General features: G+C 46.6%; 1 protein-coding gene across 1 annotated transcript in view; it reads left to right on the top strand.

The window, feature by feature from the left end:
- Positions 1-1,364: 1,364 nt before the first annotated feature.
- setd7 (SET domain containing 7, histone lysine methyltransferase) overlaps positions 1,365-19,479 on the top strand; it is a 49,330-nt gene continuing 31,215 nt past the window's right edge. The window contains exons 1-4 of the mRNA XM_038792477.1: positions 1,365-1,565; positions 2,704-2,833; positions 15,225-15,426; positions 18,474-18,663. Coding sequence (XP_038648405.1) covers positions 1,526-1,565; positions 2,704-2,833; positions 15,225-15,426; positions 18,474-18,663 — 562 coding nt within the window. The 5' untranslated portion in view covers positions 1,365-1,525. The remainder of the gene's footprint in view (positions 1,566-2,703; positions 2,834-15,224; positions 15,427-18,473; positions 18,664-19,479) is intronic.

Consider the following 19,479-nt stretch of genomic DNA (forward strand, 5'->3'; position numbering starts at 1 on the left):
GGTTAAAAAGGGAATGGGGGCTGGTGGTGAGGGATGGTTTGGGGGTGATGTAGGCTGAAAGGGTTGCTGGGATGGAGGTTAGCAAATGGGGACTGATCAATTAAAAGAATAAAGGTTCTGGCAGGTTGGGGTGGTGTAAGAATGGACCTGGCTAATGGAGAGATGATGGGAAGAAAGGGTTGGTGGGTAAAGTGGGAGCTGAGTGGAAAAGAGTGAGGAATAGGGTTGAATAGGCGGGTGTAGATAATGGGGTGGCATGTGGGACAGGATAAATGTCAGAATGTAAAAATAGGTGACACAGGAACAATGAGTTAAAGATTTTTTTTATTTTTTTTAAAATTTAGATTACCCAATTATTTTTTCCAATTAAGGGGCAATTTAGCGTGGCCAATCCACCTACTCTGCACATTTTTGGGTTGTGGGGGCGAAACCCACGCAGACACGGGGAGAATGTGCAAACTCCACACAGACAGTGACCCAGAGCCGGGATCGAACCTGGGACCTCAGCGCCGTGAGGCGGTTATGCTAACCACTTGGCCACCGTGCTGCCCTACAATGAGTTAAAGATGATACAGGGTGTGAGAAGGTGATGCAAAGGAAAAGGCGTGGGGGGGGGGAGATTACCTGATTTTAGCTAGGCCAAAGGGAGGCACAACACTGAGCTCCGCATCCTTAAGGGTAAAAAATAAAAGAATCAGCCTTGATAGAACATGGATGGGGAAGGGCATCAATTCAAAGCTGCTGGTAGTTGAATAGTATGGGGCCACAATTCTGTTGATTTATGGAAGGGCTATTGGCAAAGTTGGGAGTGGGGTAGACAGGGGCATCAGGAGCAATTGTAAAACACAGTAAGGGGGAATATAATATACATCAGAAGCATTGGGAGTAAACAGGACAGTGGGTGGGTGTGGGCATTCGTCATTCTGACTCACCAAGTAGGGGAATGGGAGGCAATGGCAGAGAGGGGTGGAGGACTGCTGCGGTGGGAGTTGATGATGTTTCTTTGTTTTATTACAGAGTATGATTCTAATCTGTGAGGGCTGAAGGGAGAGGTTGTCAGCTATCAATGAGAGGAGTAGTTGAATGTGGTTGGGGGGGGGTAAAAAGCGTCTGCAGCTGTCATGCAGAGGAACAGTTAGATATGGGGGGGGGGATAAAAAGGGTCTGCAGCTGTCAGTCAGAGGAGCAGTTGGATATGGGTGTGGGGAGGATAAAAAGGGTCTGCAGCTGTCAGAGGAGCAGTGGAATATGGATAAGGATGTGGGAGGGGGAAAGAGTGGGGCTGGAACTGTCAGTCAGGAGCAGTTGGATATGGAATATGGGAGGAGGGAAGGGTGTGGCTGCAGCTTGTCAGTCAGGAGCAGCAGCTGGGGATGATGTCAGCGTCTAAAGGCTGATTCCGGTTTGGGCAGCAGGAGCAGGCAGGAACTGGCGCTGTCTGAGGGCAGAGTTTCAGCCAGCCTCCCAGTGCACCAAAAGCAGCTGCAGCTGCCCAGGGAGCGTCCCCACACCGAGAGGCAGCAATATGGATAGTGACGACGACAATGTGGAGGAGACGGTGGAAGGTGAGCAATGTGAATGTGTGCTGGCTTGGTCCGCACAGGGGAGGACAGGGCCCCCCGGGGAGGGCAGAATCCCCCCCTGGGAGGGTAGGGTAGCCCCCTCCCTCCCTCAGACAGCCCCAGCAGAAGGGAGGGGGGGACAGTGCAGTGCAGATTTCCGGGCCCAAATCACGCGTTTTAAAAGCGAATGTTCTAATTTGTGCATTTGAACAAAGCACGGGAAGCGGGTGCTGGCGAGAGAAAACCATTTTGCATGCACCGTTCGCGAACATATGGTTTCCAGTTAAAATGATAACATGTTTTAAAAAGTTTATCTTGGGCAGATCTCCCACGATTTCAATTTTTGCAATCGACACGAGGTGTGGATTAGGCAAGATGAGTAACGTGGTGCCCACAATAAAAGCCCCCCCAAAAAAAATCTTCATTGTTTTGGAAAAGAACACTGAAGAAAAATCCCTATTCCCCTGACTTTCCGGCGAACAGATTGGACCCCCACCCCCACCCAAAAAAAGTGATTCGCTAAAGAATGTGTTGTGCTACTTTAAGAATTATGTAATCTGGATTATTGTGATGCAGGCATTAGAGTCAGTGTACTCAGCAGTGTCACGGTGGGGAAACTGCTGTGTTCTCATTTGTTGCATATTCATAGTCTGGGAAAGAGAGAACAGGAGAAACTTTCTTTCCTATTACTTTTTAAATAAAAACAATGTAATCTTTCCCTCACAGCAGTGTTTGAGTGCCCTAAATCTTGGGGTACTCTCGAGGGGAGGTCATTGTCATTTGCTGTTGCCAGTTTGATTTGCGATTCTCTGCCTCGAGCAGAGTTTCAGACAAATTTATAAGCTAAAGGTTGTCCCATTTTTGTTAACGTTACTCAGGGGAGACAAAAAACAACCCCCCTCCCCTCCCCCCATCGTGACATTGGATTTCACTCGTGTTCAATAACCCAGTCAGAAAAATCACCTCCTCCAAACTGGATCTCACACGAATCAGAAACCAGCTCTTGCGCTGGTGATATTTAGTCAGTAGCAGATGTTTAGTGGGCTAATGTTGCAGTAATGTGCATATTTTTTGTGGATTTAAAATGATGCATTATATGCCTGTGCCGAGGTTCAGTAAGTGTAAAATGTTCCTATTGTAGGTCCCTTGGATGAAGATCACCAGCCACATGGGTTCTGTAAAGTTACCTATTCCTCTAGTGACAGATTTGAAGGGCATTTTGTGCATGGTGAGAAGAATGGTCGCGGGAAGTTCTATTTTTTTGATGGCAGGTAAAAAAAAAATCACAAGTCCATCAATTTAAAACTTATTACTTGTTGTTTGGATGTATTTATTCCATCGGAGAGGTTTTTCTCCTAACCTAATTGAACAAGATTTTTGTTTGCCGTCTATTATTTGGAATGTGTACATCTGCTGAGTGGGGTGGGGGGGTGGGGATGAAGGATGGTCCCCTCCTGTTCAACCACTTGCTGTTGGACGTACAGACGCTGGAGATTCACATTTCGTAATGGGTGTTTTATTTCAATTGAATTTTACCAACTATATTTGACAGTGTGTGCTTGCTGTAGTGTACCTCAACAAATATCTTCTTAAAAAATAAATTTAGAGTACCCAATTCATTTTCCAATTGTGGGGCGATTTAGCGTGGCCAATCTGCCTACCCTGCAGGTCTTTGGATTGTGGGGGCGAAACCCATGCAAACACGGGGAGAATGTGCAAACTCCACACGGACATTGACCCAGAGCTGGGATCAAACCTGGGACTTTGGCGTCGTGAGGCAGCAGTGCTAATCACTGCCCCGCCGTTCTGGCCTCTACAAATATCTCCTTCGCTAAATTGAAAATAATGCATTTAATATTTTGACACACATATATCTATGATGCAGGTTATGATCCTTCTCCAGGTATCATGCCCTAAAAGAGTGTTGGTAACCAGGGGCTTCCATTGTATTGGTTCATGAGGATGCTTGGCAAAGTACTGCTGTGGTTTGCCATTGCCTTCTGCAGTGTGGCTGACCAGGAAACTCTTCTGCTCTTACTGCCTGACATCAGGCGTATTCGAAGGATTTTACATGCTCATATTCAACGTGTTTGGCCACCTTCTGAATGCATCTTCCTTGGTTCAATCCTGAAATGGGACTTGAACCAGGCCTAGAGGTAGGGACAATACCCACTGTTCTACAAGACCACCCAGTTCAAGATAGTTGAGTTACAAATATACCCAACTGCTTCTCTTTATTTCGTGGTGTTGATCTTCAAGGGGGGAATATTGGACATTTCCAAGAATAGTACTTCCTTGCCCAGCAGAAGCTTTGTTTGTATCATGAAGGCAGCATCAAGATCCTTGCCTTCTAGTGTGTGCACAACAGAATCCTGAAGTAATCTTGGGTATATTAAGACAAACGCATTGTTTACAGAAGGTGAGAGGGGTGGTGTGGGTAATGTGGTGTGGGTAATGTAAATGACGTCAGTTCAAGAATCAATTCTTTATGGAATTCTGAGGTAGGGAAGAGGTAATTCCAGCTGTGGTAGGAACATGGGAGGAAAAATGTTGTATGACCCAAGTGACCAAAATATTATATTGCAATGTTACAATTTAATAAATCTTCCACTTCCAAGACACAAAGGTTAAGCAAGCAGTAGTCTAATGAAATCACATTTACTGTGTTTATATCTGCAAGCTAAATTTGCTATGGTTTTTAAGTACATTTTTCACATTATAAATTCTTATTTAACCATTTAGAATGGGGTATTCACCTCATTTGTTTTACTCTTGTTACTGTAATAGGTTTTGTTAACAGGTCACCAAATGTCCTTAAATCAATCCAAATATTTTCTGGAGTTTCGCCATCTGAAATTTAAATTTTAAATCCCAAAGATAAGGGGTTTAAATTCCAAGAAATAACATGTCATAATAACATTAAGCTTCTGAAAGGTTAACTTAAAATGCTCGGACTTTCCCAAAAGCCCAGAGAATCATAGAATTTACAGTGCAGAAGGAGGCCGTTCGGCCCATCAGGTCTGCACCAGATCTTTGAAAGAGCACTCTACCCAAGCCCACACTTCTAGCCTATCCCAGTAACCCTACCCCACCTTTTGTTTCTGAACACTAAGGGCAATTTAGCATGGCCAGTCCACCTAACCTGCACATCTTTGGACTGTGGGAGGAAGCCGGAGCACCCGGAGGAAACCCACGCAGACATGGGGAGAATGTGCAGACTCCGCACAGACAGTGACCCAATCCAGGAATTGAACCTGGGACCCTGGAACAATGAAGCAACTGTGCTAACCACTGTGGTGTAACTCTTGAGCTCAGTTTAGTTAATGCAGTTTGAGAATGTGCAGTAGTACCTAATTTTCCAGCTGCATCCAACAGCTACACTGATGGAATATTTTTCTTCAGCTTATAGCTGCTGTGGCAGTCAAATTTTGAAAAATCTTATTGCGCAAAGTGCATGTGTATTTATCAGAGCTATAAATGAGAGAGAAAAAAACATTTGTACGAATTGCACATCCATGGTAGTTTGTGTTCCAAGAAAACCCTGCAGAAATTGAGCTGAGTCTTCATTCAAAAAAATCTGAACAACACTGCCAATTAATTGCCACATCTACACGATGCTTGCAGTTTTTAAAAAAAAAAATGTCAGTGCTAACCGCTTGCATCTGTGAAACCGTTTCAAATACCGAGGAGAAAAACTGGGAGAAAAACATGTGCGAGTTGTTAGAGTGCGACAGAGGGAGAATTAAATAATTTGAGGAAGGTGGGCAGTGTCCTTTTCAATGTTATTTAGTTTGATGAAAAATTGAGAGCAAAGAAAGAATGGAAAGAAGGAAACAGATTGGGAGGGAAAAAGGAAGGGGGAAGAAGGAAACTGTTTTGAGCAAAGGGAGCCTCTTGGCATCTGCGTTTGGGGCTTTTGGGGTCAGGGCAGTAAAGTAATTAACCTAATCCAGTGACCGTCAAAGAGCAAGAGGCGGAAAGGCTGTCCGGGTCAATAGGAAGTAAAATAGAGTGGGCTGGAAAATGAGCAGTTGATTCAATTCCATTGTTTCCCACCATGAGGATAGATTAATATCTCCTGGTGTTCCGGTCAGACCTTTTGAAATTTGAGACTGGAGATGTGTTGTCATGCTCATAAACTGGTAGAGAAACATGTGTTCATAATCAGTCTGGTAATTGGGGGTCATGGGACCCACCATTTCTATGAAATTGAATTTTATTCCAAATTATAAATAGTGAGATGATATTCATGATCTTATCCAGATATTTCTGCTGTTCGTCATTCGAAACTGGGACAGAAATAAATGTGCTAGCTGACTTGCAGTAATACCGGGCAGAAAAGGACTTGTGGTGTTGACGCATGTCCGTCCTGTTGATGGTTTGGACAAAGATATTTTAAAATATACCATTTTCAGGTCTTTATAATATGTACAGGCATAAATTTACAAAACCAACAAATCTTTTTGACACTTGAAGCAATGGTTATTCAACTTAAAGAGAGGCAGAAATAACTTTGAAATCGGGCACGTAACTGACCGAGAAGGTCTTGGAACCAAAAGTTAAATAATGCACCATTTGAAAATTTTAAACAAAAACATAGAACATTTGATACCCAGCAAGTCACCATCATCAGTTGAGAAAAAACACGTCAGCTGGCTTTTCGGGTGTAGCCCATTCCTTGGAATTGAAATGCATTAAAGTGGTTAAATAGTAAGGAGGAAAAGTACATGTAAGTACAGAATGTTGAAAGAAAGGTTTGCATTTATATAGAGCCTTTCATGACCTTGGGGGTTTCTCAAGGTCAGTGGAATTGTAGTGCACTGTTGAAATGTAGGAAAATTCTGCAGCTAAATTGCCCAAAGCAAGCTCCCCACAAACAGCAGTGAGGCAAAGACAAAATAACCTGTTTGTAGTGATTTTATATTTAGTCCCATAAATGTACATTTATTCAAAAAATTGTGAAGTATATTGCAAAGACAGTTCAAATTTGACAATGCATGAAGTGCAATGCAGATCAGTCTCTTTCAATACAGTACATGAGGTGTCTAAACTACACTTTCATTACAGGTTATATTTATAATGTACATTTGCATTTCATGTTGAACCATTTCCTGCTAGTTACAGCTTGAGGAAGTTTTACAGTTTCCAGCGTCTCGTGGAGAGGGCCTAAGACTATAGCTTTTCACCATTGAGGGTTTGTGGCAGCTGCCATGAGCTTTAGTGCAGCTCTCAGCACATAGTCCTAAGAGCTTAAAATGGGCCAGTCTGCAATACACTGTCTGTATTGAGCTTGAGGGATATATATTGGCCTGGAGACTGAAGAGTAAGCCCCTGCTGTAGAAATAGTCATGGTATCTTTTCTGTTCACCTTAGTGAAGACAGGGCTTTAGTTTAATGTCTCATCTGAAAGGTAGTGCCTTTGACAATACAGTAATTGGTATTAGACTGGAATGTCAGCCTGGGGAATTTGTGCTGAAGTCCAGTGGAACTGAAAACTGCAGACTTCTGACTCAGAAAATGCTACCAACTCACCCTTGACTGATATGAGATAAGAGTTCACGTCGAGCTACAGTGGCACAAGGAAATAGAATGAGAGGCATGCAAAACCAACAATTTTGAGCATGCTGCAGTGGCCCAGGAATCTCTCAGATGTTGGAGACGTTCAAGGCCACACCGAATGATTCCCTCCCTGAGCAAGAATCCACTCCTTTCCATTTCCAGAAATGCAAGCACATGAAGATCTTTGTCATTTTATACCAAGGGCAGATTTCTGGACACAACGCCATATCAATGAAGAATTTGGTTAGTTTCAGGGTGGCGCAGTGGTTAGCACTGCTGCCTCACGGCGCTGAGGACCCAGGTTCGATCCCAGCCCCGGTCACTATCCGTGTGGAGTTTGCACATTCTCCCCGTGTCTGCGTGGGTCTCATCCCCACAACCCAAAAAGATGTGCAGGGTAGATGGATTGGCCACGCTAAATTGCCCCTTCATTGGAAAAGAAGAAGCGGATACTCTAAATTTAAAAAAAAAAGAGTTTGGACAGTTTCTCAGGAGTGAAAACTCTTGACCAGCTAGACTCGGTGTGCTTACAAGGCCATAAAATTATCAACACAAGTGGGAGATTTGATGCCTCACGCCTACTCACAGGAAACTACTCAGTGAACCAACCATTTGGCTTGTGTGGGCGAGGAGGGCGGTCAAACAGAAGTTAAAAGGCTCCTATGTTTTGAGATGTGACAAGGTAACCCATCGTTGGCCATCTCTTGAGACATCCAGAGATGCAAACCACATGAGCTTGTAAGATATGAGAGAGCCAGTTATACGGTCACCGCTGATAGGTTAACCTCTGCACTGGATGGAGGGGGAAAGGTTAATGAAACAACACTCTTGGAACAGTTTATAATTTTTTTTGTACTGCAGTTGCAGCTTCCTTGAGATGTTCAAGTCTGTCCAGTGTGATATTTTGTACCCTGCTGGCACCATGCAAGTGCGATGGAGTGGTGCCATTTAGTGTTTGGAACAATGAAACAAACAGGACTGGTAGTGATTGTTTGTTTTTCTAGAGAATTATATAAACTGATCATGAAGGTCAAATGCTTAAAATGTTGGAGCAGAGACTGGCTTTTGTGATTAATACAATTATTTCTACGGTTACCGTACACCGCTATCTCTTTGAGTATTGTGTATTCTATGCTGTTTTTAAATTTACTTTTTTATCCATTCAAGGAAATAAACAGTGCATGTATCTCTCCCAGATAGGGAACAAAATAAGTTTTGTTTATCCTCTCGCCTTTTGAGGCGATGGATCCAATCAATAATATTGCTGTGCAATTCATCGTGAATATTTTATTCCCAATTTGCAAAATAAATGTAGAAAATAAACAGGACCATAATAATTGTTGGAATCTTCAATATGGCACAAGGGTTTGTCCCATGAATGCCAAATAGACAGCATAATTGGAGTACAAGGTGCTCTTCCCCACGCCCCTATACCCAATTTATGGAAGTGTGCATTGACTGCATCATTTTGGATCATGCTGGTATCTTTTTGTCAATGACAAGAGTTTAGTCTCCACATCAGAGTTTAGTTAGCAAGTGGTTAAAATCTCCAAATTAACTTTAGTTAATTTTGCCTGTTTCATTGTGGAATGCAGCTACACCCCTAAAGCTCAACTGCCTGCTTCATTATTGATGGTTCCTTCAGCTTGCTGCTTTGTTTTTCTGGGTGATCTTCAATGCTTGGCCCACATCATGTAATCTATGAAAGACAATGAAGTGCTGGTACATGCTACTGGTGCTACAGCCAGTCTCATCTCCACTGTTGGAGATTAAGATGTTATCAGCTCTGTTAACCAGGAAGTAACTAATATATGTATAAAATTATACTTCCCTTGCTGCAGCACCACCACCCACAGTGCAAAGTAAGAAACTACAAGGCGAATACGGTTAAATTATGAGGATAAGTTATATAGACTATACTTCTATTCCCTTTTAATGTGGAATATTTGAGGGGTAGCCTAATTGTGGTGTATAGGGCGGGATTCTCTGTTTGAGAGACTTGAGTGCTGACCCGGGCTGAATGGGGGATGTTCTCCGCTCGCGATAAGGGTGCGACTGCTGAAGCCATTCAGGACATGCTAATGAGCCAGCAGTGGCACCACGTGGAACTAGTGCAATTCCAACTCACTCCGGCGTGAGATTCGCTGGAGTCTCGAGAGCTTGACAAGCTGGAGCTGCATTTAAGCACTCCTCTCCCCACACACACTCATTCCAGCCAAGACGGTGGCTCCACGGAGAAGAGGCCCCGAGATTTACAGATGCAGAGCTGGAGATATTGCTGTGGAGGAGAGGCAGGGCACCCTGTTCTCCTGGATGGGAAGGAGGCTGCCACGTGTCTAGGCCAACTGGGCATGGACGGGGATAGCAGAGGCAGTGAGCACCACTGGCCCCACGCCGAAGACCGGCGAGCAGTGCCGCAAGAAGATGCACATTCTCCTCGGGGTGGCCTGGGTACGTCACCACCTCTGCCCTTGGCACCAGCCCCGTTCCACACCAGGCGGACGGGTAGGCAGTGGCTGTCGCCAAGGTGGAGGTCGTCATGGGACAGTCAAGTGAGCCCCCAATGTGTTGCAATGTCTCCATGGCATGTGAGTCATTCCCCCCCACCCACCCACCCAATGTCTGTCTTTGATCTCATCACACGTCTTGTCTTTTTGCCTTGTTGGACACTACCCAACAAGGCAGAACAGGCTGATGCCCAGCCGCTACACGGCGATGACGGGGGACCATCCGGGGTCCCTTGTTCCCAACCTCAACACCCCGGAACACCTGCTCAGGGATGACACTGACTTCCCGTCACTGCTGTCACTGGTGCCCTCCACCATCCTGAGGCTCCTGAGACACTACATAGTGCGCACCACATACATGCAGCACTACATCAGGTGGGGGTAGGAACCCTTTAGGGCCAGACGGATGGAGGGAAGCCTGACCCCAGGGAATAGCTGCCGTCAGGATGGGTCTCGTCTTCTGGAAAAGGAGGTCCCATCAGTGTTGGAAATGCAGGCGCAGTGCACTACAGGTGGGGGTGTCAGCAACTTCTCCTGCCTGCAGGTGCAGTTGGAGGAGTCCAACTGCCTGCAGGAGCAGGAAGCGGTGCCGATAATGCATGCCACCTAGGCCAAAACCCCACAGGTGGCGTCGGCAGTGAAAGCCTTGGGTGCAAGGGTCACGGCCATGGGTCAGGATGTCCAAGGCCTGAGGCATTCAGTGCAGCCATTTCACAGGTGGCAATGTACAAGGGTCACATGGACATTGCTGCGGCGCTCAGAGGGTGGCCCAGTCACAACGGACCTCGGCTGCGGGTGTCGAGAGCATTGGCCTGGCGCTGGCTGACCTGAGCCAGGCACAGAGGGAACTGGCCCAGTCACTGAGTGACATGGCACATTTCCCCATACAGCTTTCATTATAATCCAACAATGAATACCCATTTCTATTAGTCACATTTTGTACTTATACATTTGTAAGGGCAAAGAAATCCAGATTTTATCTGATGACCTGCTCTCTGCCGCTGCTTCCGATGGAAGGACTCCATTGTTGCTGAAACAAAATCGCCCCCGACAGCACGCTGATGTCAAGAGGAGGTGGTGGAACCTGCTGGACTCCGGGCCTGCGTACTGCTTGATCCAGCACATATGTGCGGGATGGCCGGCAATCTCAAACGTCCATCATAGCTGGCATTTTTAAAAGCCGGTCATTGGGTGTGCCTCTCGCGACCCTCCCGTAACCTGCCTGCGACCCACCCATGGCTTGCAACCCTGAGTTTAAAAACCCCTGCTCCAGAGGACAGCTGCCTCACACATGCCGCGAGACATCAGGTGGAGATAGGAATCCCTGCGGGGACAAACCGGTCACAGTGTGGGAAACATTTCTGATGTACTGCCTGGGCATCCACCTGGAAGGAGCATTAGGACACTGAAGAGTAGAAAGTTAGACACCAGTTTGGCACATGTGAAGCACAGTTTGCGTTGGGTGTGAGTGCACAACACTTTATAAAATACAAAAATCTGTTCACCGAAGTTTCAAAGTTCGGTACTCTGTCTGAAGGGATGGGTTGGGCCGGGTGTAACAGGTCTGCTGGGTGGGATGCCAGCAGTGTGGGTATTGGAGGGAGGCATGCTTGAGGGCCCCCAGGACTGTCCAGAGTTCTCCCCGCGTGTCAGCAGGGGGCTGGACTAGCTATGTGGGGGCGCCATGTGGTAGGGCCTACCCGGTGAGTGAGCCATCATCGGCCACTACCCCCATAACCGCCCCCTGAAGGTCTGTGGGTGCATGTGGTGGAATGGCTAGCACGCAAGTAGGAGCCACCCAGGCAGACAGTGGAATGTGACACTGGGGCAGGAGTCCATCGTACGATACAGAGCACCAGAGCTCATAGCTGAGTGGATTATCATCATCCTCCCTCCTATGGACTAGACCCATGATACTACCAGCCCAGGGCCAACACCCTGTAGTGGAAGTGGTGGGAAGCTCTGAGGGATGGGGGGGATGTTTCCTGATTTTGGGGGGGTTGTGGGGAGGTGGGGCAGGGAGGACGAGCTGTCAGTGGACAGGCCTCCTAGTTCATGAACCTGGAGACAATCAGGGTGTCCCATGCATGTCGGCCCAAGTTGCACACGTCGTGCAGCCTATACCTGCCTGTGCCCGGCCTATCCTGGCCCTCCTCTGCAACCTCCTCGTTGGACAAGGCCTGACATTCATCCTCATCCCTCCTCCAGCATGTCTCTTCTTTTGCGCAATGTTGTGGAGGACGCAGCAGATAATCACTGTACGAGACTCTCCTTGAGTGTATTGGAGATCCCTACCAGAGCAGTCCAGGCATCTGAAACCGCATCTTCAGTACTCTGATGTAGTACTTGATGACGCCCCTTGGTGGCTGCGTGGGAATTTTTATAGTGGGTCTCCGCGTCATTCTGGAACCTCCGGTCGGGCGTCATTAGCCACAACCTCAGCGGATAACCCTCGACCCCCAGGTGCCAGCCGCTCGCTCAAGTGGTACCTTGAAGGTGTGGGGCACTGCTGAGTGTGCCAGAGCGAATGCGTCATGCGTGCTGCCTGGGTACCGGGTGCAGATGTGCATCATGTGCTGACGGTGATTGCACACCAACTGCACATTCAGGGAGTGGAAGCTATTTCTAATGATGAAGGGCACTCCCACATGCAGCGGTGCTCGTAAGGGGACATGTGTCCCATCTATCATCCCCTGGTCCTGGGGCATGCCAGCAATGGCAGCGAATCCTGGGGCCTTGACAGCCTGATGGTCTCGGTCTGCATTGAAGGTATACTGCACTGCCCGGGCATGTTGGACATCTGTTACTGCGTGGAGGCACCTGTGAATTGAGATCTGGGAGATCCCAGACAGGTCGCCACTTGGTGCTTGGAAGAACCTGGTGGCAAAGTGGTTCGGGGCGTCCTCCCCATACCCCAACAATTCCAGGTGTGCCATCATGTGGCGGAGATGTTGCACGGTCTCCCTGCTCTTCAGTAACATGTCAGTCCGCAGGTCCTTGTATGACCGGCGCTGCCGATTATACATACACACAGGCCCGATGCCACGCTTCCTTCCCACAACCCCCTCAGCCTGTTGAACGGCCTTCTCTCCAGCCTCACCAGTTGGCCGCTGCTCCTCCGGGCAGACTCTTGTTCTGCAGCCCCAGTGCATCCACTGCGACCAGGCAGTAAGGGAAGGATTTGTGAAAGTATGGAACAAATTCTACTACAAATAATTGTCTTATTTCAAATCGGCTATAGTGCCATGTATTATGACACTTATAATTGTTCTTGGAGGGCAGCATGGTGGCACAGTGGTTAGCATTGCTGCCTACGGCGCTGAGGACCCGGGTTCGAACCCCGGCCCTGGGTCACTGTCCGTGTGGAGTTTGCACATTCTTCCCGTGTCTGCGTGGGTTTCGCCCCCACAACCCAAAAAGATGTGCAGGTTAGGTGAATTGGCCCCTTAATTGGAAAAAATAATTGGGTACTCTAAATTTATTTTTAAAAAATAATAATTGTTCTTGGAACCTACACTTTTTAGAAACCAGAATACACATCCCTATTTTCAAAGACGTGGCACATTCTGCAACCTGGCAATCGCGAGCACATTTTCCGCATACTTTTGAAGCCAGGTCTAGACAACTGTTAATGTTATCATGGTCTGGGGCAGCACGGTGGCCTAGTGGTTAGCACAACCGCCTCACGGCGCTGAGGTCCCAGGTTCGATCCCGGCTCTGGGTCACTGTCCGTGTGGAGTTTGCACGTTCTCCCTGTGTCTGCGTGGGTTTTCGCCCCCACAACCCAAAAATGTGCAGAGTAGGTGGATTGGCCACGCTAAAATTGCCCCTTAATTGGAAAAAATAATTGGCTAATCTAAATTTTAAAAAAAAAAAATGTTATCATGGTCTGTAGTCAAAAATGATCCTGGGGTGAAAGGGAAAAGCTAATAACTTCAAAAATCTTTAACACTTTGCCGTTCCTTTTTAATTTTCAAATTTCCTCATGGCTTTTCAGTAATTGAGACTTTGCTGCTCTCTTTTAACACAAATGGAGTGCACAGGTCCCCCATGAGGGATTCGACTTTGTCACCAAATATAACATCACTGGAGGAAGAAATGTTATCATTCTGGTGTCAGTCAGGCTGAAACCTTCAACAGGCCGGTGATGCGGGGCCGGATTCTCTGTTTCTGATTTAAGTGTTGACGCCAACGGAGAATCCGTGGAACTTCACATCAGAAATATCGGCGCCACAGATGCTCCATGAGGGGCTAGCACTGGCGCCGCGAGGAACACCGTTGAAACACATGAGAAACAGTGCGGGAATCAGAGGGTCAGTGATGGAAAGCCCCAGGGCTGACGAGCTGCAGCCGCGCGTAAACAATACACCCCCCCCCCCCCCCCCCCCCCCCAAAACACACACACACCATCGGGGCCAAAATGATGGGGCCGGTTATGCTGGAGCAGGAGCCGCCATACAGCTGATAGGTCTGCTGGGGCCAGAGGGCACCCAGGGAGGTGGCCCCGAGGGGGGTGGTCACCTAAACATACCAGGGCACCAGGTTTAAAGCGGGCTGTCAGTGGCATGCGCAGCCACATGGCTGCCTTGCCGGCTGGGATAATGGTGTTGCGTACCCAACCCCACAGCAAACCTCCTGGCCACGCACCACTTTCCCTGCCCCCCCCCCCCCCCCCCCCAGCTCTCTGGCAGAAGCTCCCTGGCCAGCGGCACGGCTGGACACTGTTCGTACACCCTTTCTTTCTCTCAGCAGCCACTAGGCCATGTTCACCATTTGTGAGAGCACACGTGGACTGCGCCACCGGGAACTCGGCCCATCGGAGACGGAGAATTATGGGTGAGCCCACTAATGATATGCGAACGGTGTTGCAACTGCATCCATCGTGCATTGCATTGACGCCGTTTTCGAGGAGGAGGCGGAGCATCGCGATTTGGCATCAAACCGGCACATCTCGCGCTTTTGGCATCGGGAGCTATTCTCCGCCCGACCCCATGCCCTGATTTTGCTGTCAGCCAACGGAGAATTCCATCTGTGGTGTCTCATTTTGTTTGACTTTATGAATTTTTCCCAGCCATTGAGATAGGTCAGGGTTTAGAAATAGTTACAAATGACTCTTTTGCTTCCAATTGCGAAGCACTTCCCTCTCCTTTTCTCAGTTGAGGTCCAGTCAAGAGAAGGAACCTCCCATGTATAGCATTTTGCTGCAACATGTTATATCAGCTGCTTGGAGGAAAAGGTCAGACCGTCTTGGATATGATCTCTGTCATCACTAAGACTGAATTAATGTAACAGATGCATGCAATTTTATTTGCTAGTAAAATACCCACATCCCAATGCTCAGGTGGGGAGAAAATTGCCTTACCCTTGGTTTTGGTTTTGCAGAGTTACCACTGCTGCATATTGTAAACCATAGTAAATATTCATAGAGGAGTCCTACCTCTGGTCTTACAATAAATTGGCCAGATTAAGCGTATAGCGCGCGCGCATCCCAAATTAATATTTGATGGGTGCCTATTACTTGTTCTACGTACAACCATTAAGGACTAGGGTATCTTGAAAAAATGTGTAACATCAAATATCCCTTTTTATTATTTAGCACACTGGAAGGGAACTGCATTGATGATGCTTTACATGGACAAGCTGTTTACACGTATGAGGACGGGAGTGCCCTCCATGGTACCTACTTTGATGGAGAATTGAATGGCATGGCTGAGGAATATGATTCGAAGGGACGGTTGACATTCCGGGGTCAATACAGGGATAATGTCCGATGGGGTATTTGTTGGATGTACTTACTGGTAAGCTTCAATTCGAGGTCAACAGCACAGAAAAGGCTCTTTGGCCCATTACTCTGTGCCGGAGCACTGGGGCTGCATGGAAGGCCAGTGTTAGGTGAAGATTGACGAAGATGTTGTGGGCAAAAAAACAAAGTGAATGTAAATGGGGGTGATTGGTGGTTTACAATCCCACTGGCATGGAGTGGAATCAATAGAAAATCCCATTGGCAGCAACAGGACCAGAAGATCCCTTAATTTAAGCAACTCTTAGACCGGCACATGGACAGTAGTAAATTAAAGGGGTGTAGGTAAGGTTGATCTTGGGATAAATGGTCGGCACAACATCGTGGGCTGAAGGGCCTGTACTGTGCTGACTGTTCTATGTTCTATTGATTTGCAAACTCTGGTGAAAAACTTAAATTTGAGGTTAACTTGCATAGAGACCATAGACCGCACGTTTGATCTGCAGCCCCTGATTAATTATATAACCTCATCTAAAGCACCAGTTTGGTTGCTTTAGTTGCGCTCAACACACACACTTTTTTTTCAAATATGATATGCACCTGGACTCTTGTGAACGAATGGTCAAATTTGCCTGAACATCATGTGCAACACGCACCTTGATTTCTGCAAAGTTGTGGCCAAAGTGAACAAACCAACCAAACTGCAGTATTTGCTCCCGAATTAGCATTGAAACTATTTGTATGAATTAAAAATAGCTTTTTTATAAAAATGTAAAATGCCATGGCTTACTTTGCATATTGTTTTTGAGTCAAAATTGTCCTCCGCTCTTCATCTTTCAGTGGCTCCTTCTAGTTTTATTTATCCTCTTGTTCCAAAATAATTCCTTGCAGAATGTACTATGATAAAATGGCCAATCCAGCTGTGTCTAGACTAGAAAGAATTGCCGTGAAGTTTTATTGAGGCAAGATGAGTTGTGCTAATTTGAAATATGACTATGTAAAATTACAGCCGTTACATAATTCACAGCCAAGCTCCCACATGCTTTCAATTGATCAATCGAAAAAAGCTCATGACAAATGTGTAATGCTTCACAAGCAGGGGTTCCCAAGCAGTGGGCCGCGGCTCCTGTTGGCCGGCCGACCTTCGCGACCCAGGCCAGCCGACCTTTGCGACCCACCATTGTTTGCTGCTGACAAAAATGGAGGAAATGGTTTTGGGTCCCTTTGGCCCTCGTACACGCTCCTCCAATGGAACCTGTTGGATGAAGGTGAAGCCTTCCGGTGTCAGAAAGTATGGAGTCTCCATCTGTCCAAAGTTCTGCATTTTTTTCCTGTAAAAATGTTATCAAGTAAAACCACCCCGAACTTGTAAAAATATATAAAAATAAAATGAATAAACCCCTCCCCCCCCCAAACTTGTAAAACAAAAAGCTGCGACCGTTTTAAAAAAAAAAGCGGCTGCACTGTGCATGCGTGCCCGATCATCGATGCACATGCGCAATGCGCCTGCATTGTTTTTACATCTTCGCGCCATTTTGAAGGCCGCTTGCAGCCAGCGTTATTAAAAGCTGGCTGCTGCGTGCAGATTTGCGCGTTCGGGAGCGTCGCAAAGGGCGGCTCCGCGACCCACCCGTGTGTCGCCCCACCTGCCGAGTTTGACAATCACTGATCTATAGGACCACTCTTGATTGGTGGTTCTTTCTTTGTTCTGATTGGCCATTCAGGTAAGCACTCTGATTAACTAATCGGGGACTTCAATTGACGTGTTTGTAATTCGAGGAGGTGCTTTGCGTGCACCAAGGCTCCGTTACAATCCCAGGCAAAATGTGCAGCTCTGAGGCAAGTCAGTCTTCGAAATGGTTGCGGGAAAAACAATATGCCTGCAGGCAACAACACCCGTCCTTCCTTCCTTCCAACCCCACCCAACACTTCCTTTCTGGTTCTTTTCCACCCACTATCACTCTGGGGCTGCACCAATTTTCAAGCATTAAAATGGGGTCACGGTGGAAAAACATTTGGGAAGCACTGTTCATAAGTTTAGAAATACTGGCTGCAAAACAACTTGTATTGCTATTATGTGTAATATATCCTAACTTAGAATCATTGAATCCCTACAGAGCAGAAGGAGGCCATTCGGCCCATCAGGTCTGCACTGACCCTCTGAAAAAGCACCCTGCCTGGGGCGACTATCCCGCAACCCCACCTAACAGTTGGACACTAAAGGGCAGATTAGCAAGGCCAATCCACCTAACCTGCATATCTTTGGACTGTGGGAGGAAACCCAGCACCCGGAGGAAATCCACGCTTCTAGATAATGTTTTGGCAGAAGAAATGTGCATTAAATTCAGAAAATGATGGTAGGTCAGGGAGGAAGAACGATTAACTCGAGGCATTATCACACCCTTCTGGCTCATAAGAGTGCTGCCAACTGGCCCTGAATGTTTTTGGAGAAAACTGGCAAAAATTATGGATATAATTTTTTTTTAAAAGCTTTGCATTAGTGCTTTCATGGCCATATCTATTCTGGTCAGAAATGTCTGCGAACTGCTGCCATAACTTTATCAGAATTAGAGTAGAAAATGTATTTATGCATGGAAATGGGGTGTATATTGTCTGCACTTCTCGTGAAATTGCGATGGCAAAGTGTAAACTGTTCATGGAAATTCTTTGGTGTACGTGGGCGGCATGGTAGCACAGTGGTTAGCACTGTTGCTTCACCGCTCCAGGGTCCCAGGTTCGATTCCCGGGTGGATCACTGTCTGTGCGGAGACTGCACGTTCTCCTCGTGTCTGCGTGGGTTTCCTCCGGGTGCTCCAGTTTCCTCCCACAATCCAAAGATGTGCAGGTTAGATGAATTGGTCATGCTAAATTGCCCTTAGTGACCAATAACGTTAGCTGGGGTTACTGGGTTGCGAGGGTAGGGTGGAGGTGTGGACTTAAGTGGGGTGCTCTTTCCGGTGCGGACTCGATGGGTCGAATGGCCTCCTTCTGCACTGCAAATTCTATGATTTATGTTTCCAAGATCTTTGGAAGAAAATGTATATGACATTACACCTGTGAATATTGTGTGTTATGAATCAAGTAACATGTTATCTTATATGACAGGATGGTGGCTGTCTTGTAGGAGAGGTGAATGAAGATGGAGAGATGACTGGCGATAAAATAGCGTATGTTTATCCTGAGGGCAAGGTAGCACTGCTTGGAAAATTTGTTGATGGAGAAATTATCGAAGGACACCTGGCAACTTTTAAAGGTGTGACTGAGGGGAAACCCCAGTTTGAGTTGTCACCAAATGGTGAGAAGTATTGATTTATCATTACACTGTTTTGTCACGTAATTTAGTAATGGACACGCGTGTTCAATAACCTTTACGCTTTTTCGCAAATTTTTAGTGTTTTTTTTATGCTTCATTTAAAAAGATCTGTCAAAGTGGCATTCCTAAATTTCAACATGTTTAAATTCTGGGCGCTCACTTCCTGGCTCCCCGTTGTCAGATTTGGGGCGTCTACCCCAAAGATATGCTGGGGAGTCATTCTCTGGTTCCCAGGTAAGGATTTCCCCTGTAGCTGTCCAGAAGGACTAACTTACCCTGCGCAATTGGGCAGCGCTGGGAACCATCCAGCAAAGCCATTTAAATTGCTAACGTTGAATGTTTCTGCTAGTTTTACTCTCAACCAACTTGAGTCAGAAAGGTCGGGTGAGAAAAGCACTTTACAATTTAAGAGCAAAATGTCAATAAGGATTGGAAAATCAGCCATTCCTAGGAAGTTGCAGGCCAATATTGGCACCATCTGTGGAGAGAAACAAAGTTAATGTTTCGGGTTAATGGCCTTCCATATGCGTTCTGATGAAAGGTAATCAATCTGAAGCATTAACTCTTGCTTCCAGCTCACCGATGCTGCAAGACTTGCTGACGTGTTCCAGCATTTCCTGTCTTAATTTCAGAATTCCAGCATCTGGGGTATTTTTTGCTTTTTAAAAAAATTGCCTCATTCTCCCTACGTCACCCATTCTAAACGTTTTTGAGGCTGGGTGGTAAAAATTCCTGGAAGAGGGAGGAAAATAAGTTGATTCTGAGTCCTCTGTTGGTAACCAAGTGGGGCTGGTGTGG

Source organism: Scyliorhinus canicula, chromosome 3 (genome assembly GCF_902713615.1).
Source record: "Scyliorhinus canicula chromosome 3, sScyCan1.1, whole genome shotgun sequence".
Lineage (NCBI taxonomy): Eukaryota > Metazoa > Chordata > Chondrichthyes > Carcharhiniformes > Scyliorhinidae > Scyliorhinus > Scyliorhinus canicula.